At 42.1% G+C, this 22,261-nt stretch overlaps 1 protein-coding gene across 2 annotated transcripts; it reads left to right on the top strand.

The window, feature by feature from the left end:
• Nucleotides 1-1,051: 1,051 nt before the first annotated feature.
• On the top strand, nucleotides 1,052-20,891 carry g3bp2a (G3BP stress granule assembly factor 2a). Of its 2 annotated transcripts, none has more exons than XM_080760592.1 (13): nucleotides 1,052-1,253; nucleotides 3,338-3,456; nucleotides 3,901-3,982; nucleotides 5,105-5,278; nucleotides 7,742-7,832; nucleotides 8,000-8,105; nucleotides 8,565-8,745; nucleotides 13,753-13,854; nucleotides 14,190-14,295; nucleotides 14,843-14,902; nucleotides 16,945-17,073; nucleotides 17,714-17,841; nucleotides 18,229-20,891. In XM_080760592.1, the coding sequence occupies exons 2-13, from the start codon at nucleotides 3,362-3,364 to the stop codon at nucleotides 18,514-18,516; spliced, it is 1,542 nt and encodes a 513-aa protein (XP_080616718.1). In that variant the 5' UTR covers nucleotides 1,052-1,253; nucleotides 3,338-3,361; the 3' UTR covers nucleotides 18,517-20,891. The 2 variants fall into 2 exon arrangements, with proteins under 2 accessions (XP_080616718.1, XP_080616719.1); XM_080760593.1 differs by having other exon boundaries at nucleotides 17,714-17,832.
• Nucleotides 20,892-22,261: the final 1,370 nt, after the last annotated feature.

The following is a 22,261-nucleotide window of genomic DNA, read 5'->3' on the forward strand; positions in this document are numbered from 1 at the left end:
ATCATTCAAGTTCCAAAAAGTGACTCATCCTTTTCCCCTGGTTTTGTTATGAAGTCTCCGGGAGGCCAGCATGGTAATCTATCTCAAGCTGAAGATCGTGGCGGGTAGAGTGGCCACTTGTGGAACCGGAAGGTCCAAGTTTGATCCCGGGCTCCCCCAGAGTTAGTGTTGAAGTGTCCTTAAGCAAGACGCTGAACCCCTACATTTCTCCAAATGAGCAGGTTGGTGCCTTGGATGGTTTCCTCCACCGATCTGTGCATAATATGTGTGTGAATGGGTGATAAAGCACAATGTAAAGTGCCTTAGATAAAGGTGCAATATAAACCATAATACCATTTAATCAGCCTAGTCCTCTAACCCGGGGGATCTCAACGTTTTTGGCTGGGGACCCCCAGAAATGCTTTGGCCATGTCTCGCGACGATGATGTCATCAAGATGTGATTCACAATGTTTATGATTATTTTCATACCTCCAGTTCTAGGAAACACAGAATGGGGGGACTTCTTTATTATTTCCACACAACAGCTCTAAGGTATATCAATGTAGTAAAATGTTGAAAATGAGTGGTATTCCCCTTTAAGGATTAAAGGACCACTTCACCCCTTTTCATCTTCATTGGTCCTCCCATTTTTGTTCAAATGTTGTTTTTTAGTTTTTTGTTGTTTTAACTAATGCAAGAACCATGGCTTCTATTCCAGAAGAATGTCTTCTGTTGCAAATGTTTGTTTATATCAGTAGCTGACACAGGAAATAAAATGTCCTAGCAACAATTCATTCCACTGACATGGTCTACACAGAATTGTGAGATATTAAGATGTATCACGTATCCAAATGCGTAGAGATAGTATTTGTCAGAACTTAATACATAAATCTATGTATGTGTATAATAAAAAGGTATAATTCTTCCTGCCATGCCCATGACGTCATAAAAATCAGTATTTTAGAAGGCTAGAGGCGGGCGGGAAATCAGACTTAATTCTTCGACGTCATCGTGTATGGTGTCCAGTGTAAACATTCCATTGGCTGAGCCGCGGTGACGGGGGTTCCCTTCCCCAGACTGCAGGGGTAAAACAATAAATTGAAGCCATCACTTTAATTTCTGATACAGCCAGAGATCATAAAGTCTCAAGACAGTGGACGGTGGGAAATATCATATTTCATAACCTGGAATACTTTGTATTTCAGAAACGACCTGTTCAATTCGTTATTTATTTTCTAAAGTATTCCGTCTAATTAGATAGGTCTTTCAAAAGGTAAGTTGGCTACCTCAACTAGCTAGTTAGCTTAGAGACGTCAAGCTAATTGACGCTATGCTAGTTTTTTTTCTTTAGCATGCTAGCCAGTGCTTTGTCTGATCTGGACTGAGATTCGTTAGACAGACAGCAGCGGCTTATACTTCTACATCTGTTATGGAGTTAGTTTGACTAATAACCTTGACCAAGTAAACTGGCTGTTACAGTTTAATGACTGGTGTCAAGCAGATCGGCAACGTTTAATGGGTTCCTTTGTTTCACACATGCTAACGTTAGCTGGTTAGCATCAGTGTTTCAATGATGTTTAGCGTTAGGGTTTTATAGGTGTAATAATCTCATGTCCTGTCTACGGTGTAATTTACCGATAACCGGCCATTCGTCAGATTATTATAAAATGGTTGCTAGTTGTTGGTAAACACAGCGCCTGGGCCTCCGTGGTGCATAAGATGCACTGCATTGTTTGACCGGGATCACATCATCAGAGTGAAAGCCAAGGATTTGTGACTTGACTGCAAACAATATAGCACTCGAATGCGATATTCTCGGCTATGTAAAAGACCGTGGCGGCATTTGTCCACGCATGTTCATAAATAAGTAACGTCGGTGTTTGTCTATGCTTTAACCTAACGTCAAACTGAGCTGAACGTGTGTGACCGAAAAACAACGACGCCACAAGTTAGCAACAGCTAACCGTCAGCAGCGCTTCCTCCTCACCGTCACCGGTGTTCAGTTCACTGAATGTCTGTCAGTGCCGCCGCTAGCTAGGCGGATAGCAGCCGGTCGGCTAACCCAGTTAGCCTCTTTTAATCTAGCTGCATTGGCATTAATGTGTGCTTCGTCGCGCGAGCGAAAACAATGGACGCATTTTCAACTGAAATGTGTTTTTCCAGTTGAAAATAACGTCGAAGCTAACCGCTGATTTTATACTTGGTTGCGCGCGGGTGTCGCGCACCGAAAACAGCCGATGTACAAGCCCACAGCTGCGACGCGTTGTGAGCTTGTAGATCGTCTACTCTATATAGCTCACCGTTTATGTTTAACGATCATCACCAACCGATCCCGTCAATTAGTGATAATATCGCGATAATGAATGGGTCAAGTCCGTTCCCGACCAAACATTTCATAACCGTCCTTATTTATAACCTTGTCAAATGATGTGCAAAACGTCCTGTAACAATCAAAACATCAATGTAGGAGGTGGAAAGCCTGGTGACGCGAGGTTATCAATGTAGTAGCCAAACCGTGGGAGGCCCAACGTTATGTCCATCACGATGCAGTCCCCCTAAATATAAAGGGGCGTCCAACTTTATTTAAAATGTAACGTTGATGTTAATCATGTTATATTAAATTACTGTTATTTTGTTGCACTGCTTGACCGATGCTTTGCTTAGTAGTAGATGCTTGTCCTCCTTGTCACAATGGATAAACATGATGGCGCAGTAGTAGTGGTGGGTGCTTTGCTAGCTAGCTAGAGGAAAATCACTTGACTGCTTTACACTGATTGATGTGGGCCAAATGAGGGACAAAGGCAAGCAAATCCATAACCATGATCTATGCAAAATGATTAGCCATCTGCTCCGTGTGTGATGTTAAAACAGTAAATGTACATTTAAAACAAATGTGACTTGGATGAATTATTTATAAATATCCTGTGGTTATTTGCCAGCAGCATAACTGGCCACAAATCTTGTACATTGTGTGTAACATGACAGAACGTAGTTACCCTAAGTAACCTTACATGGAATGTTTGGAGTAGTTAGTTAATACTAATGTATACAAGGGACACGGGAATATAACTGGAACAATAATTGACATTGAACCCCATTTATGTGCTGAGATGGAGGATGAGCTGATGAGCTTTTCCCTTATCTGGACCAGGTCCTGTACAGTGTACAACCATTCCATACGTTGCGTACCATACCAGCCTCTATTGGAAATGGCCAAAACAAAATAACTGCACTACACTGTGGAGTTTTTGCCACATTTGTTATGTTGTGATGAGTTGGCATGATGATTTCTAAGCAATAAGCATTGCTGTATTTGTTTGGCATCGTTACTGAGTGATTGTCATTGTTCTGTTTCAGCACTTAATATTGTTTACCAAAGAAATGGTGATGGAGAAGCCAAGTCCCCTGCTTGTAGGGCGGGAGTTTGTGAGGCAGTATTACACACTCTTAAACAAGGCACCAGACTTTCTGCACAGGTAAACCCAACACAGTACTTTCTTGAAGTCAAGTGGAATGTCAACTGGTTCTTGTTTATTCTCATTCTGAATTGTTATATTTATGACGGAGACGTTTTGCAATCTCTTGAGTCTGAGCTATGTTACTAATAAGCTAAAATGACGCAGTTTAATTTGCAACATAGTGACACATCCTCAGTTGTCTTGCACTACTTGATTTACCTTGAGAGTTAACAAATGTTAATAGTTAAAGTTTGTTTGCCTAGTGAGATCATCATTGTGTTAGACAACAGCTCATCAAAATGATAAAAAATACAAAAATAGCATGACCTCACGTCACACTGGGTGATACTGCTGAGAACATATAGGTTTCAAATGACAGTTACTATGTTGGTAGTGCAATGACGGCCAAATGATTAACCAACTTACAGTTGTGCTAAATCTGTGGCATTGGTCTTGTTCTAGGTTCTATGGACGGAGCTCTTCCTATGTTCATGGGGGACTTGACCCTAATGGGAAGCTAGCAGAAGCAGTATATGGGCAAGCGGTAAGTGTGTGTGTGTGTGTGTGTGTGTGTGTGTGTGTGATTATGACCACATCTCTTGAAAAGGCTGGTCTCTGCATGTATGTGGCAAGCACAATTTTACAGATGATGTTGATTTAGTAAAAGAAAAAATCCTATGATTTCGTTTACTGAGGATTCATTTAGTCAAGAATGGCCATACTATCCCAGCAAGCCAAATTAAGTTATGATGACATCTTCCGACCTCCGGTGACATTCAGGACTAGGCCAGATCACAGCCCATATGTGGATGATCTTTACGTCATTTCCAGGACCTGTACGTCTTCACCAGTTGAAATAATATAGCTTATTCTGGGCCAGATCTGACTAGTTATGATATGCCTCGATCTTTCTGATTCAATCAGGGACGTCCATCTTAGTGGGCACAATTTATGGTGGTTGAAATCAGGTGATATTCTGGGCCTGATCTGACAGTCTTGGTTTGACTTGATCTGGCCACAAAAGAGACGTCACTAATTCGTACAGGTCCTGACCGTGCTTGCTGGGATGCAAAAACACCTCTCTTGCCATAATTGAATGCCTGGTAAAGTGAAAGTGAAACTCCTGTAGAGTGAAAGTTGGACAGTAGCTGATATTGGTTACACACCAACATTATTATTGTTTGTATTTATAGATGAGTTATTAACCCTATTGAAGATAGCACATTTTTTCTAGATCTCATTTTTCTCAATTGCAGTTTCATTGCTGTTTGACTTCTTTTCACTAGCTGATAGCAGCTCAACATGTGTTTTTCAGTGCCACTGCTTTGCACAAACCGTATTAAAGCGTATTGGGAGTCACGATGGACACAAAGCATGAAATTGAAGGGACATCAAATAGGCTTGCCTGAACCTTGTGGGGACAGCAGCATACCAGAGTAATATCAGTGTACCAAGTCCAGCCTACTAGCTTTACTCCCTGTCATAAATATTCTCTCACACAAGCCGTATCACCTGTCTTCCATGTTGGCAGAACTTGGCACCATGGACTTGGATCCTCTCTTTTTTTCGTATTGGCAAACACTTAATTTCTAAATTAAGAAATTGATTATTCGGATGTCTCTTGTGCACACACTCACACACTCTTCTGTCTCAAAATATATCTCAGGAAATCCACAAGAAGGTTATGTCCTTGCAGTTCAGCGAATGCCATACTAAGATCAGGCATGTGGACGCCCATGCCACGCTGAGCGATGGAGTGGTGGTTCAAGTCCTCGGAGAGCTATCCAATAACGGCCAGCCCATGAGGAAATTCATGCAGACCTTTGTCCTCGCTCCAGAGGTGAGGGCATCTTTCAAGCCAACCACATCGAGTTGACTTTAAATAAATCAGAAATGCTTGAAGGCAAAATATGCAAGAAAAGGATGATGTTTTGTTTTTCATATTAAAGGAGGGGCTACACACGTTTATGCCCAGTACATCTAAACTGCACAAAAAGTTCTGAAACCTAACTTTGGTCCATTATTTCTCAACTTGAATAATACCAATTGGTATTGTATTTTATAGCATAGACTTGGCATTGCGCCTCAATTACCCAGAAGCCAGGCTCAGTGATTTTAGTTTTTTCCGGCCACATGATCCAAACGTGTGACGTATCCCAAAGCCTTATAGCTGAGAGAGTTGCGCCATTGAGGGGTCAGAAAACATCACTCGAGCACTAGTCTGTTCATGCAGCCTTGGAGTGTGACGAGCTGGAGTTTAAAATGCATTGTTTTCAACAAGGGCGACGCAAATATCAGCAATTTTAGGCATGTGTGCAGCATAAAAGTATTGCACAGTGACGACTAAAGTCTAAAAAAATTATGTTGTACTATTACAAAAAAAAATCTAAAATGTAAGATCATTAAAAGTTATCAATTACAATACAATAACAATGAAAACATAACTCGTGTTTGGGAGGGAAAGAGGTCTTATCAATTAACCCGTGAATGGGAGTCCATGCCTTCATTTTACACTCGGCGTTAGGGCACTCTGTAGTGTGTCAAAAATCCATGCACGGCCGCAACAGCTGGGGGGGCCAGCACCAAAAATGTGAGAGGACCTGTGATGTCAACGTTTTGTTTGTATTTCTTTTCTATTAATTTAGTCATTAAGGTCCACAGAATGAGGGGTCTGCTCTGCCGGAATTTCCACTTCCGCCTAGGAGTGTTTTTCGTGCAAAACTAATGCTTGGAATGGATTCAGAATCATTGACATGTCACATGCTACTTAAAGTATGATGAAATTTGGTGGGTTTCTTTCCTTCGATGTTTCCAGCAGAGCAGACTTCTCAGTCTGTGGACCTTAATGGCCAAGTGAATAGAACAAACGCAACTAAAAAGTATGACATCACATGTTAATCCTTAACCATTGAGCTTTTGGGCCTGTGGCTCCCCGGCTATTGGCACCTCCTCATCTGGTCACCAACCTAGCCACATTTTGCTATGGGATGGCATCCCATTCCTCAACCAATTTTTGTTGCAAGTCAGCCGACGTGGTTCTCTTGGTCACTCAAGCACGTACAGCACGCCCAAGCTGATCCCACAAGTGTTCAATTGGGTTGAGGTCTGGACTCACGGCAGGCCTTTCCATCCTCTCCACTCCCAAATTCTGGAGGTACTCTGTAAAGATCCTGGCTCTTTGGGGGTGAGCGTTGTCATCCTGGAGGATGGCGTTGAATCCCAGATTGGAATCTCATCCCAATATCTCACTGCATTGAGATTGCCTTTAATGATGACAAATTCTGTCTTGTCTGAGAGAGATACTGCCCCTACCATACCAAGCTTTTGTGGCCGAGTATGGATTTTGCAGACACTACTGAGTTGCCGTCTTCCCTAACACTGTAAAAATGGCAAATATGTGTTTTTGCGTTTTCTTTCCTTATTACTGTGTGAGAGTGCAATGATCCACTCTACTAAGCCAGGGGTTCCCAATCTTTCTATTACCACGGACCGGCTGACTGTAGTCTGTTCATAAGATGTTCACGGACCGGCCTGGCTGGGGGGGGGGGGGAGGGCGGGCAAGTCGGCAAGTCTTGTATCATCGTGGACCCGTAAGACGGTTGACTGACCTCAAGTAACCTGCCTGCTGCTATATTATATCACAACATAGTGTTCTATCATTGTCATTTACCATGTCATTGATCCTGGTGAACGCACGGTTATAGATTCACGGTCTGGAAAACTTGGGATTCCCTTCCTGTGGACCAGCACAGGTACATGTACCAGTGGTTAATGGGTACCTCTGCACTAAGCAACTCAAAGCAATAGTGAATACCAACCACTTGCAGTTTTGGCAAATTCTCTGGAGGCGCTGGCCACACGTTTAGCTGTGTTGCTCATTCCACAAACACCCGATCCTTATAACATACAATACCAATTGGTATTATGGACCAAAGTTAAGTTTCCGAACCTTTTGTGGTGAGTTTATAACATTCTTCTTTAGCTACTGAGTAGCAACTGTGCATTGAGTGCCTTTCTAGGGCTGTATTCTATGAAGTCCACATTTCTGTCATGGGTATCGTACCATACCTTCAAATCTGTGGATGGGGATTCATTTGTTGCATGTTATATCGCTGTTGTATTTCAAAAGTTACATTGAAATGATTTAGTTTAATGCTATCCTATAAAACTTGGGCCTTAATGAACAAACATGCCAAAAGCTATCGGCAACATTTCCCAACATGTGGAAAAAGTAGCAGAATCATTTGTGAGAAATGCAACTTATTCTGTTTTGGTGATTGTTTTTCTCCCATGTTTTCCGCAGGGTTCTGTGGCAAACAAGTTCTATGTCCACAATGATATCTTCCGCTACGAGGATGAGGTTTTTGGTGATTCTGAAGCTGAGCTTGATGAGGGTAATGGAGCAAAACTTTTACATACATTTTACAGTTTACAGTGTTAAACGTCAATGCAACTTGGTATAAATTGTCATAAAGAGATAAGATAAAGATAAGAAAAGATAATACCAAAAACAAAAACCACAGTGCGTGAATCCCTTTATCCCCGTTGTTTCCCTTCTTAGAATCTGAGGAGGAGGTTGAGGAGGAGCAGGAGGAGAGGCAGCCATCACCTGAACCCCTTCAGGAAAGCCCTAACAGTACCACCTACTACGAACCACACCCTGTCACGTATGTTCACAGATCTATAACTGTAATTTATCCTTTCACTGTATCTACAGTATGCTTGGAAGCACCCCATCATCTAATCTAAGCGCACTCAATTCTGTAAATGACATGAAACGATGATTTCATACCTAAAAAGACACACTGTAAGACAATTGAGTGGTAAACCAAGTTATTGTATATCCTGATAAGAAATGCCATATTTCCACACACAGGATACACAATAGCCTAGTGCTCTGCAGTCTACAGTATTTTTTTTGAGATTTCGTTATTTGTGTGCTACAGTAAGTCTGTAGACGCTCAATCCATAGCCTGTCCAAGTGTCCTTCAGCTTGACATTGCACTCCTACCTACTTACTTGACTGTATGTACTGTATGTCACTCTAGATAAGATCATCAGTTTATGTGAATTCCATTTTAATGTGATGTGTTGGAGAAAAAACCTATTGATTGGTACCTTTGCAGCAATGGAGTTGAGGAGCCCATGGAAGAGCCGACTCCAGAACCCGAGCCAGAGCCTGAACCAGAACCCAAGGTAGAAGAAATAAAGTCGGAGGTAGATGACAAAGTTCTGGAGGAGATGGAAGAGAAAGCCCCATCCCCTGTTCCCGTTGAGTCTCCTCCCAACACTCAGGAGCCCCCCAAGGTGAGAACAATGTATTTTAATTTTAATTGATTGAATACTTTGTACAGATGTACGGTTTATAATGATAAAAGGAGAACACAAAAAGCCATAGGTGCTTGTTTCCATTGTGGTCCTCTGTGTATTCTCTTGTCTCGATTGGTTAAAGGTGGTGCAAGTGATATATTTTCGTAATATATTATATACATTTCTTTTGTTATAAAGTAAAAACATTATATAAATTATAAAAGCAAAAAAAACCTTTTTAAACGCAACATTAGAATGTTCAGTTACACGTCACCAACCTGGGGCAGCTGGATGGGAACCGTGATGTTACCATGTTGAACCCTGGATCCCCCAGAGTTGGTGTCGAAATGTCCTTGAGCAAGATGCTGAACCCCTAATTGCTTGTGTGTGTGTGTGTGTGTGCGTATATAGTGTGTGTGTATTAGGGCATTTAAATTAACATAAAAATCGATTAGTCGACTAGCAAAACGGTTGTCGACACTGTAAATCGAGTATTCGCTAATATTATTTTTAAGTGGTGCAACCACTTCCTTAAGTGTGGGTGCGTCTGAGCACGAAAACAGCATGGTTGTTTTTCACCACCTGTGTGCAACCTAACACACAAACGCACATATTAACTGTATATATGGTGATTTCGGGTGTGCCAGTACAGTACAGTAGAGGGACCCTCACACGGTAACTTTGTCATTTCTCAACTGTTTCGGACGCGGGCGGCTCGCCGGAATCGGGCCGGCACCCTGGGTGCGTTCCTGTGGGTCTGGAACCCCGCCCCTGGGGACCCCCACACGGAGTTGCACCACTTACTTCACATGGGTGTGATTTTAATATATATATATTTTTGTTGCTTTTCTACAGCAGACATGCAGCTGTGAGCTCTTTTGCTTTGTTGGTAGTTCTCCAACCTACGTACTAATCCATTCATCCTGGCTGATTGATCATATACAAGCTTACTGTACGTGGATTCACCGCCACTCGTGTGGGCTGCAGTGGCAGCATTCAAGACACAGTCCCTCCTCACTCTGCCCAATATTATCCACAGTTTGGTGACAGTCCCACTACAGTAGCTCTTGCCGCCCATGATGTCATGCTTATTTTTCTTATTTATCTTTCTTTATGCTTAACAAAGGTGCAGGCGTGCGGCATTATTAAAAACAAACGGTGCCTATGTCGCAATCATAGAGTTATAATGGTCGCAACGGAGTGAAGTGATCACTGTAGCCTGCTAGCTAGCAAGCCTAGCATGTAATAATAACCTAGCTCCTTCTAAGGCTATATGGACCAGAGCTATAATCATAACCATTATAAAGACCAAAGGAACTGTGGTTCTAACTTGTTGTGAACATTTAGGCTTGTATGAATTGAATGAATAACATCCCATCGTTTTTCAACCAGCGCTGTCCTCTCCTCCGTGCCTGTATAACTCAATTTCCAAGTAACGTACGCTATGCTGCTCCGTAGAAAGGTCTTGCACTACGAAAATAGCAGATCTACAAGCTCACAAGGCGTCCATCAGTGAGGCAGTGTAGCCAGCCTGCATGGCTCAGCTGTGTTAACCCTTCACTCCATGTTCGTTTCAGAACACGGTGTTTTAAACCGTGATTGTATGGAAAGAAATTATGATATTTTACCGCCGAATAATCGACTATTAACTGATTTTTATGGTATTCGTGTCGACTATCAAAAATCACGTTTGGTTAATGCCCTAGTGTACTGTGTATATATGTATATGGCACCATTTACCTGAAAAGGCTGGTCTTTACATTTATATGGCCCCTACTGTTTGGTCTAGGAGGAGGCATTTTGGCCATATACACACCTCCCTAGGCCAAAGGTTGGTACTCGCAGCGACAGGTACTACTGTGCATGAGTTGCCCTTTTACCTCGGGACTCCCCTTGGCCTCCCATGCGGATGGCAACACCCAAGACGGGGGAAGGGAGTTCGCAACTCGGATGTCTCATTGCTGTCTCGATGAGGGAATACGGCTTAGTGCTTGTCTCCACCAAAGCTCCTGGTGAAAACGGCAGCAAGCAGTATTGGGGAAAGAAGAGTTCAGATTCAGTGATTTCTGTCTAAATTTCCATGCTGCTAATTCACTATGGTGATGTTGCCTATCCAACGCTTTTTTTTTCTCTCTCTACATTTCCAGCTAACGAGCACTAATTCACCTAGCCGATATTGGCTACACAAATTAACTTCATTCAAGACTGTGGCGTACTCGTTTGTCTTGTCACTATTATTCTCTTTTTTGAGTGGTGCAACCCCCCCCCTCGGAATCCCCCACACAGAGTTACACCCACACACAGCACCGTAAGGGAGTGGTTGCATCACTCAAAAATTAAATCGCACCAGTGTGATCTGAGTGGTGCGGAACTTCCAGACCCACAGGAATGGGCTCAGGGAGCCGGGCCGGTTCCAGCGAGCCGCCCCATGTCTGAAAACGGTTGAGAAATGACTGTTACCGTGTGGGCGTCCCCGGGGGGTCCCTGGAACATCCAGACCCCCAGGAACGGGCCCAGGGAGCCGGACCGTTTCCAGCGAGCCGCCCCATGTCCGAAAACGTTTGAGAAATTATAGTTACCGTGTGGGGGTCCCCAAGGGGTCCCTGTACTGTACTGTCACAACCAAAATCATCATCCTATACTGTACAGTTAATGTGTGTGTGTGTGTGTGTGTGTGTGTGTGTGTGTGTCTACACAACAGTGACACTATTTTCCAACCAGCCAGAGACCCAGACACACGCAAAGCTCCGTATAGGAGTGGTTGCACCCCTCAAAAAGGATGGTTCTTTGCGATTTGAACGGATGTGAAATAAATACATTGAGGGGGAAAAAAACACTTGATTGTCATATTAATGACCATTTGTTTTTGTCACAGAAATTCTTCGGACTCCAATGACCCATTTTAGTTTGTTCCATTGGACATGCGATATATTGTGACTCTGGTCCTATTTTGGTTAATTTTCTTTCGCTGCGTCTGTTTCCGGTATGGGTGTGTTTCTGTGTGCGATTTATGCAAATGGTTCTCAAATTTTCATTTTAACCCATTTAGACCTGAAACACCTTTGAGCAATGAATTCTAAATCCTGGTTACCGCACAGTTAAAATATTAATGCTTCTAAAGACATTAGCTTTAGCTGATTTTCGCTAGCTGTTTTGGGTACGGGGGCGTAGTGGTCTTGTTCTCCAAGCGAAGTAGAACGAGAGTCTATGGTGGCAATAGCCAACAGTGCCCAGATGATTGGTTCGTGTGCTGCTATCAGTATGCAAATAGGTCTGTGTGAGGAGGACACAGATGATTGGTTTGTGTGCCGTCTGTATGCAAATTGTCTGTGACGACTAACGACAGACATTATTGATAGGGCAACGTCACACATTGGCATAATTTCAGAGGCCCCCCTTGGCTGCTGCCTCTCTAGTATATAACATAACCATATTCATCAATGTCCAACCATTCTTATGCTGTGATTGGCAGGATGTCATGTGACTGATGTGTAAATCACACGCGAGCCCTGTCGTGTGACGGTTCATGTAGTCATGCTGGTTTCCATGTTGCATTGATAAATGAGAACCAGGGCCACACAATCCGTTGGTACTCCAGACACTTCATTCAGGAGTGGTGGGCAATGGTTCCGCAGGGCAATGGTGCTGCGGCTCCGCTTGCTGCTTGCATGGCCCTCCTAAAGGCCTCACGAGGGTTGTTGGGCTTCCTCCTCATGGAGGACACAGGCTGGGACGCTAACCCATAATGCTCAACCGTGTGCCGTCTACATTCCGGCTGTCACCCGTCTCTCCGGTGGTTACCAGACTATACCTGGTTGTCACATGAGTGGCATATATACTGATTCTCAAACATTTTCATGTCAAGCACCCCCAAATTGATGTACAACAAAAACATTTTTTGCCATATTTTCTTTGCAATATTTGAAAAATAGCAGGTCTACAAGCTCAGGCAAATCACATTGTGAGCTTGTAGATCGGCTATGTTCAAATAGCCATGGTACATGGGGTTAAAGTGGTTAAACTGATTTTGATTACCGGTACTAATTTGGCTGCAGACTCCCTGGAACTCCTGCAAGGAGCCCTGGGGGTCCTCTTATCCCACCTTCATCCAACTGACACACTTCATACTGTTGTCACTTCCATCTCTCTACTCCAGGAGAGATGTATTCTCATTGTCCTCATTATTGGAAAGGATAATAAGCAGGGGAAAGGAGTACCAGAGGTGGCAGCTAGGCATAGATCAATAATAATAATGTGATAACCTGCACTGCAGTCCAGGAATCCTGTCCTGATCTAGAAAACTGATCTGAAAACAAACGGAAGTTAGTTTGAATATAAGTAGGTTTATAAGCAGGCAAGAGAATCAACAGTTGAAAGTTTGACAGCAGAGGAAAGGAACAGCAGCATTGCAAAGTCGGTCAGATATGAATGAACTGAGACTTTGAAATCTATGGTAGCTCTTGACAAATCACACCAGTAATCTGAATTGGATCACATATAGTCACATTAATCATGTGTGATTCGCCCATTCGGTGGTGTAACCGTCTGGGCACCCGACTGGTAATCCAGTCGCAGTGTGCCGCGGGTTCGACTCCTGAGCCCGACACGGCCTTTACTGCATGTCTTCCCCCATCTCTCTCCAGTTTCCTGTCAGCCTACTGCCTGTCCCTTAAAAAAAAGGTGTCAGCCGCAAAAAAAAAAGGCTTTATTATAGTACTTAAATAAAACATTTGTTGTAGTTTGCTTTCATTTGTGTTGGCTCAGCTCACATGGTGGCTACCGCCATCACCACAGCTAGTTTACATTCCTGTAGGAAACACTGTAAACAGTACATAGACTTATATTAGACATTGGTTAATAGCAAACAATTAGATTTGTGTTCAAATTAGAAAACACAGGATTTTTCTCTAAATTCAGGTGTGTAGTGAGTCTTGAAAACCTAACGTGTGCACCTTTTTCTTTTCTGATTAATTCTAATGATCGTTTTCTTCTATCACCTGTCAGACCTTCTCCTGGGCATCGGTTACCAGTAAGAATCTTCCTCCCAGTGGAACAGTACCTTCCTCTGGAATCTCCCCCCATGTTGTCAAAGCTCCAAGCTCACAGGTAATTTGTCACAAATAAATCAATAATGCAATAATAAGTATTATTGGCTGCTAATTTTCTCTGGATAAAATTATTTTGACAAACAATTGGGTCATTATGACTAAAACATTTTGTTCCTGTTGAAAAATAGAAAACTACTAAAATAAATTTCTTAGTGTACCAAAATATAAGAAGAGACCACAGGCAGCAGCAAAATAATTGGGCAACTGTTATTGCCCAAATTACTACATTTCTTATCTTTTTCATTTGTCTTTTTTTTTTTATCACACTGCTTCTTTGTTTTGCCATTGTGCAAATAAACAAATCTCTTCCTCCTTCACTGTGACCCATAACAGCCCAGAGTGGAGGCGAAGCCTGAGGCCCAGACAGCACCCCTACGAGGACCACGGGACCAGCGCACACGTGACAGACCTGCCTTTGCACCACGGGGACCCAGGCCAGGTAGAAACCAATCCTCAGTGTCCTGTCCTGTTCTGCGCCAATCTGATCTACTAATCTATGAAATACCGTATTGTGCCGAATATAAGATGACTTTCTCAAGAACTTGAGAAAGCCTGGAGGGGCGAAACGTGGTTTCATTAGGTTGAAATAAAGAGGACGGGGAGCAGAATTATATTGTGTGCGGACATTTCATTTTTTTCTTCATTAATCATTTTTTGGGCCCAGCGCCGTATTTAAAAACTGGGATGTGCATATCTTTTTCCTTCTTTACATATAGTAAAATACCAGACATGCTTATAGTAATACAAACACTTGCAGACCATTTGTATCAGAACTGGTGTAGGATAGATGGGATTGATACAGCTTTTTGCTTAATAATCCTGGATCTTTTGTCACGTATGTGATTTGCCTTGCATTTACAGATTTAAATGATCGATGTTTGTTAACAGATTTATTTCACATTAATCTTGTTCTTTTTTTTTTGTCTGTGTTGAAACCTTCCAAGTTGTTCCATATTGACACTGACTGTGTTTCTTGTCACTGTCAGATGGTGTTCCATCCTCAGAGTCACAAACAGGAAAACCCCACTTCAGCTTTGTTAACAAAGGTAATTTCATTCACTTAAATTCCAGGAGCTGAGCTGTAGCAAGACAGTTGGTTGTATAGTGCAATTGAGTTCACAATCGGTAATTGTTTTGGTGCTAAGGTATTAGAAGTAGTGATTGTTTATTGCAGTGAAAAGTACAGAAGTAACATTTTATACCCAATGGGCCTCATTCACACACAATCTAAGGCAGGGGTATTCAATTAGATTAGGCCGGGGGCCACAACTGTAGAATGATTGTGTGTGGGGGGCCGCACAGTGTGCGCGCGAAGCGCGGAAATTTGTGGGTTCTCAAAATGCTTTTTGTGCTCAAACACGAAGATTTATGTATATTTCCGAACAGTAATGAGCAGGGTAATATGCCTATACAGGTATATGCCACCTTAGAATAGATGTAGGCCTAGACCTATTTGACAGTGCATAAACAGCATTGCTTTGACATTAACGACCATCAGCTGGACGGACACACACACACACACACAAACATTACATAGAGCAGTGATTCCAAAGTGGGGTCCGGGGACCCCCAGGGTCCTTGAGGCAGTTCCAGGGGGTCCCCAGGGAAATGGTTTGGAATCAAATGGACCCTTATGGGTCTGTAACTCTGAGAGTGTACAAATGGAACCAAATGGACCCTAACAGGGTTTATTATTGTGAGAATGATGGCTTCCATTTTCGCAACTTTTCAGGACTAGAAAGCCTGCAGTTTCTATTAGCTTGGATTCTCCATTGATGTCACTGTTGGGTGGGTTTCTGAACTGCCCACAGCCCTCCTATGTGACACAGACAGAGTAGAAAAAAATGTGTCATTTTATCATGATTATTAGTGAGGACCTATTATATGAAGATAGGTTGAAAAGTGGTCCTTTAATGATTACCGTCATTATGGTAATCTCACAATTAATATCGCACACACCATACCTGTAACTTTTATTAGCCCTATTATTATTCTCAAAAAAAAAGAAAAAAAACAAGGTTTTTTTTTTTTTTTTTTCAAAATTCTTCCAGGGGCCACAAGGAGGCGCTCCGCGGGCCACATGTGGCCCGCGGGCCGCCAATTGAATATCCCTGATCTAAGGCGTCAAGGCGTTGCAACGCAAAGCAAATCAGTTAATTGTGACAAGTGAACTTGCACGTTGGATGTTCCTAGAATGGGGCTTGGAACAATGCTAATCATCTACAGATGACCGTGCGTTTGATTTATGCGCATGTGGAATTCATTATCTGACAGTGATAATACCTCTGTTCAGGACAAATTAAGGCTTTACACAGCCTATCATGAATCACACTTCGGTCTGTAATGAGAAACATTCACTAAAGCTTTGTGAATGAGGCCCATTGTCTTTAAAGAGTGCTTGTTTTTTTTTATTTTTTATTTTAGAATATGCAAGACCTAAAAGGCACAAAGCAAACAATAAAATAAAAACATCAACAGGAGAAAAAAAAAGAATAAAACAGGAGTATGCTTGTTTTTTATTGACTGAATACGTAAGTAGTCAGAAATGTAATCCAACCCTTGATGCTGAATGCCAAACAGGGATGCATGAATACTGGAGAACTCGGGTCGCCGACTCTTCTTCATCTTTGCCGAGATTTCTTCCCCTTTCGCCGACTCTTCGTCACTTTGGGTCCCATTTCTAACATAGCAGACAAAAAAACGCAATAATACATGGCATCAACAAATGCAAACGCATACAAACACTATTTACGAAAGATTGGGAAATTACATTTACCTCGCCTTTTTGTGACGATGGTATTGATGCTAATTTATAAGGTTTATAATTTTACCCATAACCCTGTTATGCAATCTGAATGGGTGATTGTGGTTGTTGTGTGTCCATGCAGGCAGAGGAGATGCAGAACCCAGTGAGATGTGTGATGAGTTGTGGTTGTGTGTCCATGCAGGCAGAGGAGATGCAGAACCCAGTGAGATGGACAGTGATGTGATGAGTTGTGGTTGTTGTGTCCATGCAGGCAGAGGAGATGCAGAACCCAGTGAGATGGACAGTGATGTGATGAGTTGTGGTTGTTGTGTGTCCATGCAGGCAGAGGAGATGCAGAACCCAGTGAGATGGACAGCAGACGGATCATCCGGTACCCTGACAGCCACCAGCTATTTGTTGGCAACCTCCCACACGACATAGACGAGAGCGAGCTCAAAGACTTTTTCATGAGTACGTCCACCTTCTCAGGCCTAAGGAAGAAATCAGTGGTTACCTCTGGCTTTTTCCTGTCACTATTCTTTAAAAAAGAATCCAAAAACATACATTTACGTTGTACATTTTAGTAGTGTCCCCTATTTCCCTCCCCACGCTAAGGGTGCAGCAGTTTAATAGATACATTTTCATAATCAATTTCATTGACCCGCACATTGCCAATTGCTGGTTCAAGAGCATTTATTAGTAAAGCATAGAGCATATAACTATGCTTTACTAATAAAGCATAGAGCATATAACTATGCTTTACTAATAAAGCATAGAGCCTATAACTATGATTTACTAATAAAGCATAGAGCATATAACTATGATTTACTAATAAAGCATAGAGCATATAACTATGCTTTACTAATAAGTGCACTTGAACCAGCAAGTGGCAGTGTGCAGGTGTCCCTCCTTCCACTTCCGTCTTCTCTTCATATTGATTAGTTTGATAATTTGAAATAAATATAAAAAATCAAGTCCACATAGACCCATTACTTAATTTCTTCACGGTAGATTGGTGAGTGTGAAGTGTGAACCCTCAGACATGTTTACATTACACACATTTGGCTGTAATTTGGAGGATGTTATTGTTCATATCTAATTTGTCTTCCAGCCTATGGAAATGTTGTGGAGCTGAGGATCAACACCAAGGGTGTGGGAGGAAAGCTACCCAACTTTGGCTTTGTGGTCTTTGATGATTCTGACCCTGTCCAGAGAATCCTGGGCGCCAAGGTAGAGGGGGCAAGTACACTGACGTTTCATTATCCACTCAATATGATCACTTGGTGACGGTTTGGTGGCACACATTGCAAAAAATTTACACCACTTTTAATTTTACTTCCTCATTGAGATAAGCTGTTCAGAGACTGATCTGAGTAAAGCCAAAAAAACTCCCCCCTCCAGTAGTAAATAAATTAGTAAAGGTCTCTGACAATAAAAAATACAAGAATAATCTGTATAAAGAAATAAAAGTGCAAATCAAACTCTTAACAACAAAATATCCTGTGTGCAAACCGGTGATTGAGGTGGATGGTGAAACCGATTGGGGTTGTGGGTACTCTTGTATTTCTCACCTGCTTTCTTTACCCTGTTGGTAACCTCATCCCATATACCCCACTCCTCCTGCAGCCCATCATGTTCCGTGGTGAGGTGCGTCTAAATGTGGAAGAGAAGAAGACGAGGGCAGTGCGTGAGCGAGAGACTCGTGGAGGGGATGACCGTCGAGATATGAGGCGCAGCGACCGAGGTCCCGGTGGCCCGCGTGGCATTGTAGGAGGAAGTGGAATGATGCGCGACCGTGACGGCAGGGGCCCACCCATGCGGGGAGGCATGGCTCCCAAGCCTTCCGGTATGGGTTCTGGGAGGGGGGCCGGTGGTCAGGGAGGAGAGGGCCGCTTTGCTACCCAGCGCCGCTGAGGAAAGAGCCAGCAGCATTTTTGGAAGAAGTACCACCATGCTCTTCTCCATCATCTTCGACCGCTCTCGTTAACGAAACAAAGTCTACATGTATAAACGTATATATTTGTTTTGTTTATTTGTTTGTTTTGTGGTTTTTATTTTTCTCTTTTGGCTTTGGAATGTGACACAGCCTGTCAACCATTTCTTTGATGTGAAACGGACAAAAAACTAAATAAGCAAACAACAAAAATTACATGTTTTGCTTACTAGCTGTGAGCTGAGCATCCTTTTTCCAGTATCTCAAGAAGTCACAAACATTTAATTTGTAAACTTGTGGAAAAGGAAGGAGAAAAAAGGCAAACCAACCATGAGTATTCTGCCACACTAGGAGGGGACTGATAAGACTTGTACCTACAACAACACAGCCCAGCATTTGGAAGAGATTATATTGCCTTGACTTAACAGGGGTGCGCTACTTCACGAAGTCCCTCTATTGCACATTTTCTATGGTAGTTCTCTGCCCGTTACTGTTGGGGAAAAAAGAGGTCGCGGTGCAACTTTCGTGCAGTTTTGAGACAGAGGGGAAAAGCTTGCCTTTTTTATTTTATTTTTTGTGTTTCCTTTTTGAAAGAACACTGCTTCAAAGAAAATTGCATAATGCACTCATCAATATGCACTAATGGGTACTTTCTGTCGTATTACATTGACATCCATGCTCGGAACGCAGCTGGAGAGACGACCCTTACTGTTTTGCTTTTTGTTTTGTTGTCTCAAAGCGATACGACGTAAAATGGGGCAGGCCTCCCATGCTGGCTCGCGCAGAGCCTGTCTGCTGTGACCAATGTACTGTTTCCACAACTTTTTGACCCAAAACTATGCTTTCAATTATTGCTGGATAAACAACAAGACAAGCAAATCTCAACAGATTATATATATTTTTCTTTCCTCCTTTTATCAAATAAAATAAAATAAAATCTCAGAATCCTGGACTCTTCACCAAACGAATTGTGGGGAAATAAAAAGGATCATCCAGAAACCAAGCTGACCAATAGGAGAGTGGTGGCAGTGATGGTGGCTCACTCCGTTTTTCTTCTGTCGATTCAAAGTTGGTGTTTTTTTTTCTTCATGCTTTTCCTACCAGCTAGACCGTAAAACGGGGGGCCGGCAACATACCCCCCCTCCCACCCCTCCCCTTCCCTGTCTTAAAAAGCGAAGTAACATAATAAATGTACAGCAAAAATCATAGTTTACTGTATGTTCTGTTTTCTGTGTACAATTTATATATTTTTCCGCCTCCAACTTGATTTAAAAAAAAGCATGATGGTGCCTTCTATTTCATCTTTCTCCAGTCTTAGCTGTAAACGGTTGAGGTTTGGGGCTTTGCTTTTTGCCTCTTAAATGGGGCTGCTCATTTTGAAATTTGTCTATACTAGGAGCAGAGAAACTTGCAGTATTCACAAGATTAAAGTGTTTTGCTTTTTGTTTGTTTCTGATGCACATTTCGTCCCTTTCGTTACTGTTCTACCTACTACCTAAGATAATCTGCTGTGAGTTTTGTACATTTGTTTATATTGTAGTGTCTGCTCTGTCTGGGTTTTTGTAGACAATGGGTGCCTCATATAGTTCTTGGTGTGTTTTGAGGAACTGCTCTGGGGGAAGGGTTAATTTAAAAACCATGACTGTCTGAAAATAAAGAAGTCTTTGGGGTTGTCAAAATAATGGCTTCCCAGGCAAATGTGGGGTTCAGTTTAAGACTTGGTTCTTGATGAAAAGTAAATTGTGGACAATGTAACGGCACACATCTATTGCATTTTGTAATTCAGACATGGATCTAGACACCTGTATAAGCCATTACTTTCAGTCTTTAGTCAAGTTAGCACATGGGTTAATCGCTGGACTCAAATGTCAGACTGTCATGTTTTCTCTGCAGAAGTTTTGTATTGATGTCTGTGGGTTGGCTTTATCTTCAGCCTGACATGACTTAACTTTTCTATCCATTTGTATTTTCACATGCTGATTATTCATCGTCCTAGATATCAATTAGCTTTTTCTCCTCAAGGCAAGTCTTACTATGAACGCTATAACTAGTTGGATAATCCTCTTCTAATAACCTAAAATTAGTTTTGTTTTTTCTCTTAACCACATTTTAGGGAGTGAAGGTTGTTTTATTTGGTTCTCTTGCACTGAAAGAGGAAGGCATATCTAATGTAGCTGGTTTATTGACAAAAACGAATTAGGTCTTCCTTGTATGGGAGTATTAAACCATTTCCAACATTTCTGGGACAATCTGCAGTGGTTTCAGACACCCAACCTGTCCAACTGTATCTTCAGACAAATGGATAAAGGTAGCTTTTATCTTGACCGTTCCCCGTAAATAAATACTGTATTGTAAATCAATTTACAAACATGGTGCAATTCATCATAAGGTAAAGATTTGGCTGCTCTGTCTTACTCAGTTGAGGTAAAACAAATGTTTTCATGTGTAAAATCCTATCCGAATGGAGAAGCTAGTGTTTGGTGCCCCCTGCCTTTGGCATAGTGTTATGACTGCAATACCACTTTTCCCCTTAAAACGGTGTCTCACCAGTGCCTATAATATCCAGACCCCTCCCTCAATAAAATAAAATTGTAAAATAATTTGTCAGATGACTGCACCATCACCACCGTCACCTTTGCAAAAGTGGCCAGCTAAAAGGAATATAGTGAAGAAGTGCCATCATGCTTTCTGGCTATAGTGTACATCTTAGTGGCATTAAAAACCAATGTGAGTATATAGATATTTAGTTTTAGTTTTTCACTGAGATTTTACAGTGATCCACACCAACCAAACATGAAAAAGGTCCCTTGAGGAAACGGCTGTAAACCTTTTTTTTCCCGTGGTTGAATATGCAGTAGAGTGGATCCGCATTGTGTATCATTCCAGTCCCATATTATTTTCCCCTCCAGTGGAAATAGAATGAACCATCTCGGCTTTACCGGGTGTTTGTAAACAGTTCGTTGCTATCTCCATTTACTGTGTTTACCGTCTACTTGTTTCTAGTTGGGGGGGGGGGGGGGGGGGGGAGGACTGTTGCAGGTGGAGATTTTCTTCTTTTTTTAAGTTTTCCATTTTGAATGTGTTGAACTTAACATACAATAAACTACTGATATCAGCACCACTCATAAACTTGTCATGTTTTCCGGCTGTACCATTAAAAAAAGATAGATTATGTCATTAATCTTGCATGAAGACAAAGGAGACAAAAATGCAGACACTAACAAAATGTATTTGCCCCAGGGCTTGCATTTTGCTATCAAGCACAATACTTTCCTTCAGGTAGATGGCACTCCCAAAAGTGGTGTCTGTATCATACCAACAAGGGAATTTTTTTTGACCACAGAAGGTAACATTGGTTAAGTGGGGATAAAATAATAATTTTGGTTCTTGTCTAAGCCAGATTTTCTTGCAGGTATTGAGCAAGTGTTCCAGTCTTGATGGTATATCTAATTAAGTTTGAGGTTTTAAAAGACCAACCCTTAAGTTGCAAAACTGTTATTCATGATCATACTTTTTCCATCACTTACAACGTGTTGTTTGTAATTTAGCAGGAAACCGGTGGATTGTGCAGTCCGGGTAGGGAATGAGGCATTACCCCAGGTGAAGGAGTTCAAGTATCTCGGGTCTTGTTCACGAGTGAGGGGAGAACGAAGAAGGAGATCAGCCGGAGAATCGGAGCGGCAGGGGCGGTATTGCAGTCGCTGTACCGCACTGTTGTGACGAAAA

Source organism: Protomyctophum bolini (genome assembly GCF_963924005.1).
Source record: "Protomyctophum bolini genome assembly, chromosome: 3".
NCBI lineage: Eukaryota > Metazoa > Chordata > Actinopteri > Myctophiformes > Myctophidae > Protomyctophum > Protomyctophum bolini.

Excerpts from the sequence above, each read along its gene's own strand:
- g3bp2a (XM_080760592.1), top strand. The coding sequence starts at position 3,362 with ATGGTGATGGAGAAGCCAAGTCCCCTGCTTGTAGGGCGGGAGTTTGTG. Across the intron at positions 3,983-5,104 it reads AAGCAGTATATGGGCAAGCG|GAAATCCACAAGAAGGTTAT; the intron begins GTAAGTGTGTGT and ends AATATATCTCAG. Across the intron at positions 17,842-18,228 it reads TGGGCGCCAAGGTAGAGGGG|CCCATCATGTTCCGTGGTGA; the intron begins GCAAGTACACTG and ends CTCCTCCTGCAG.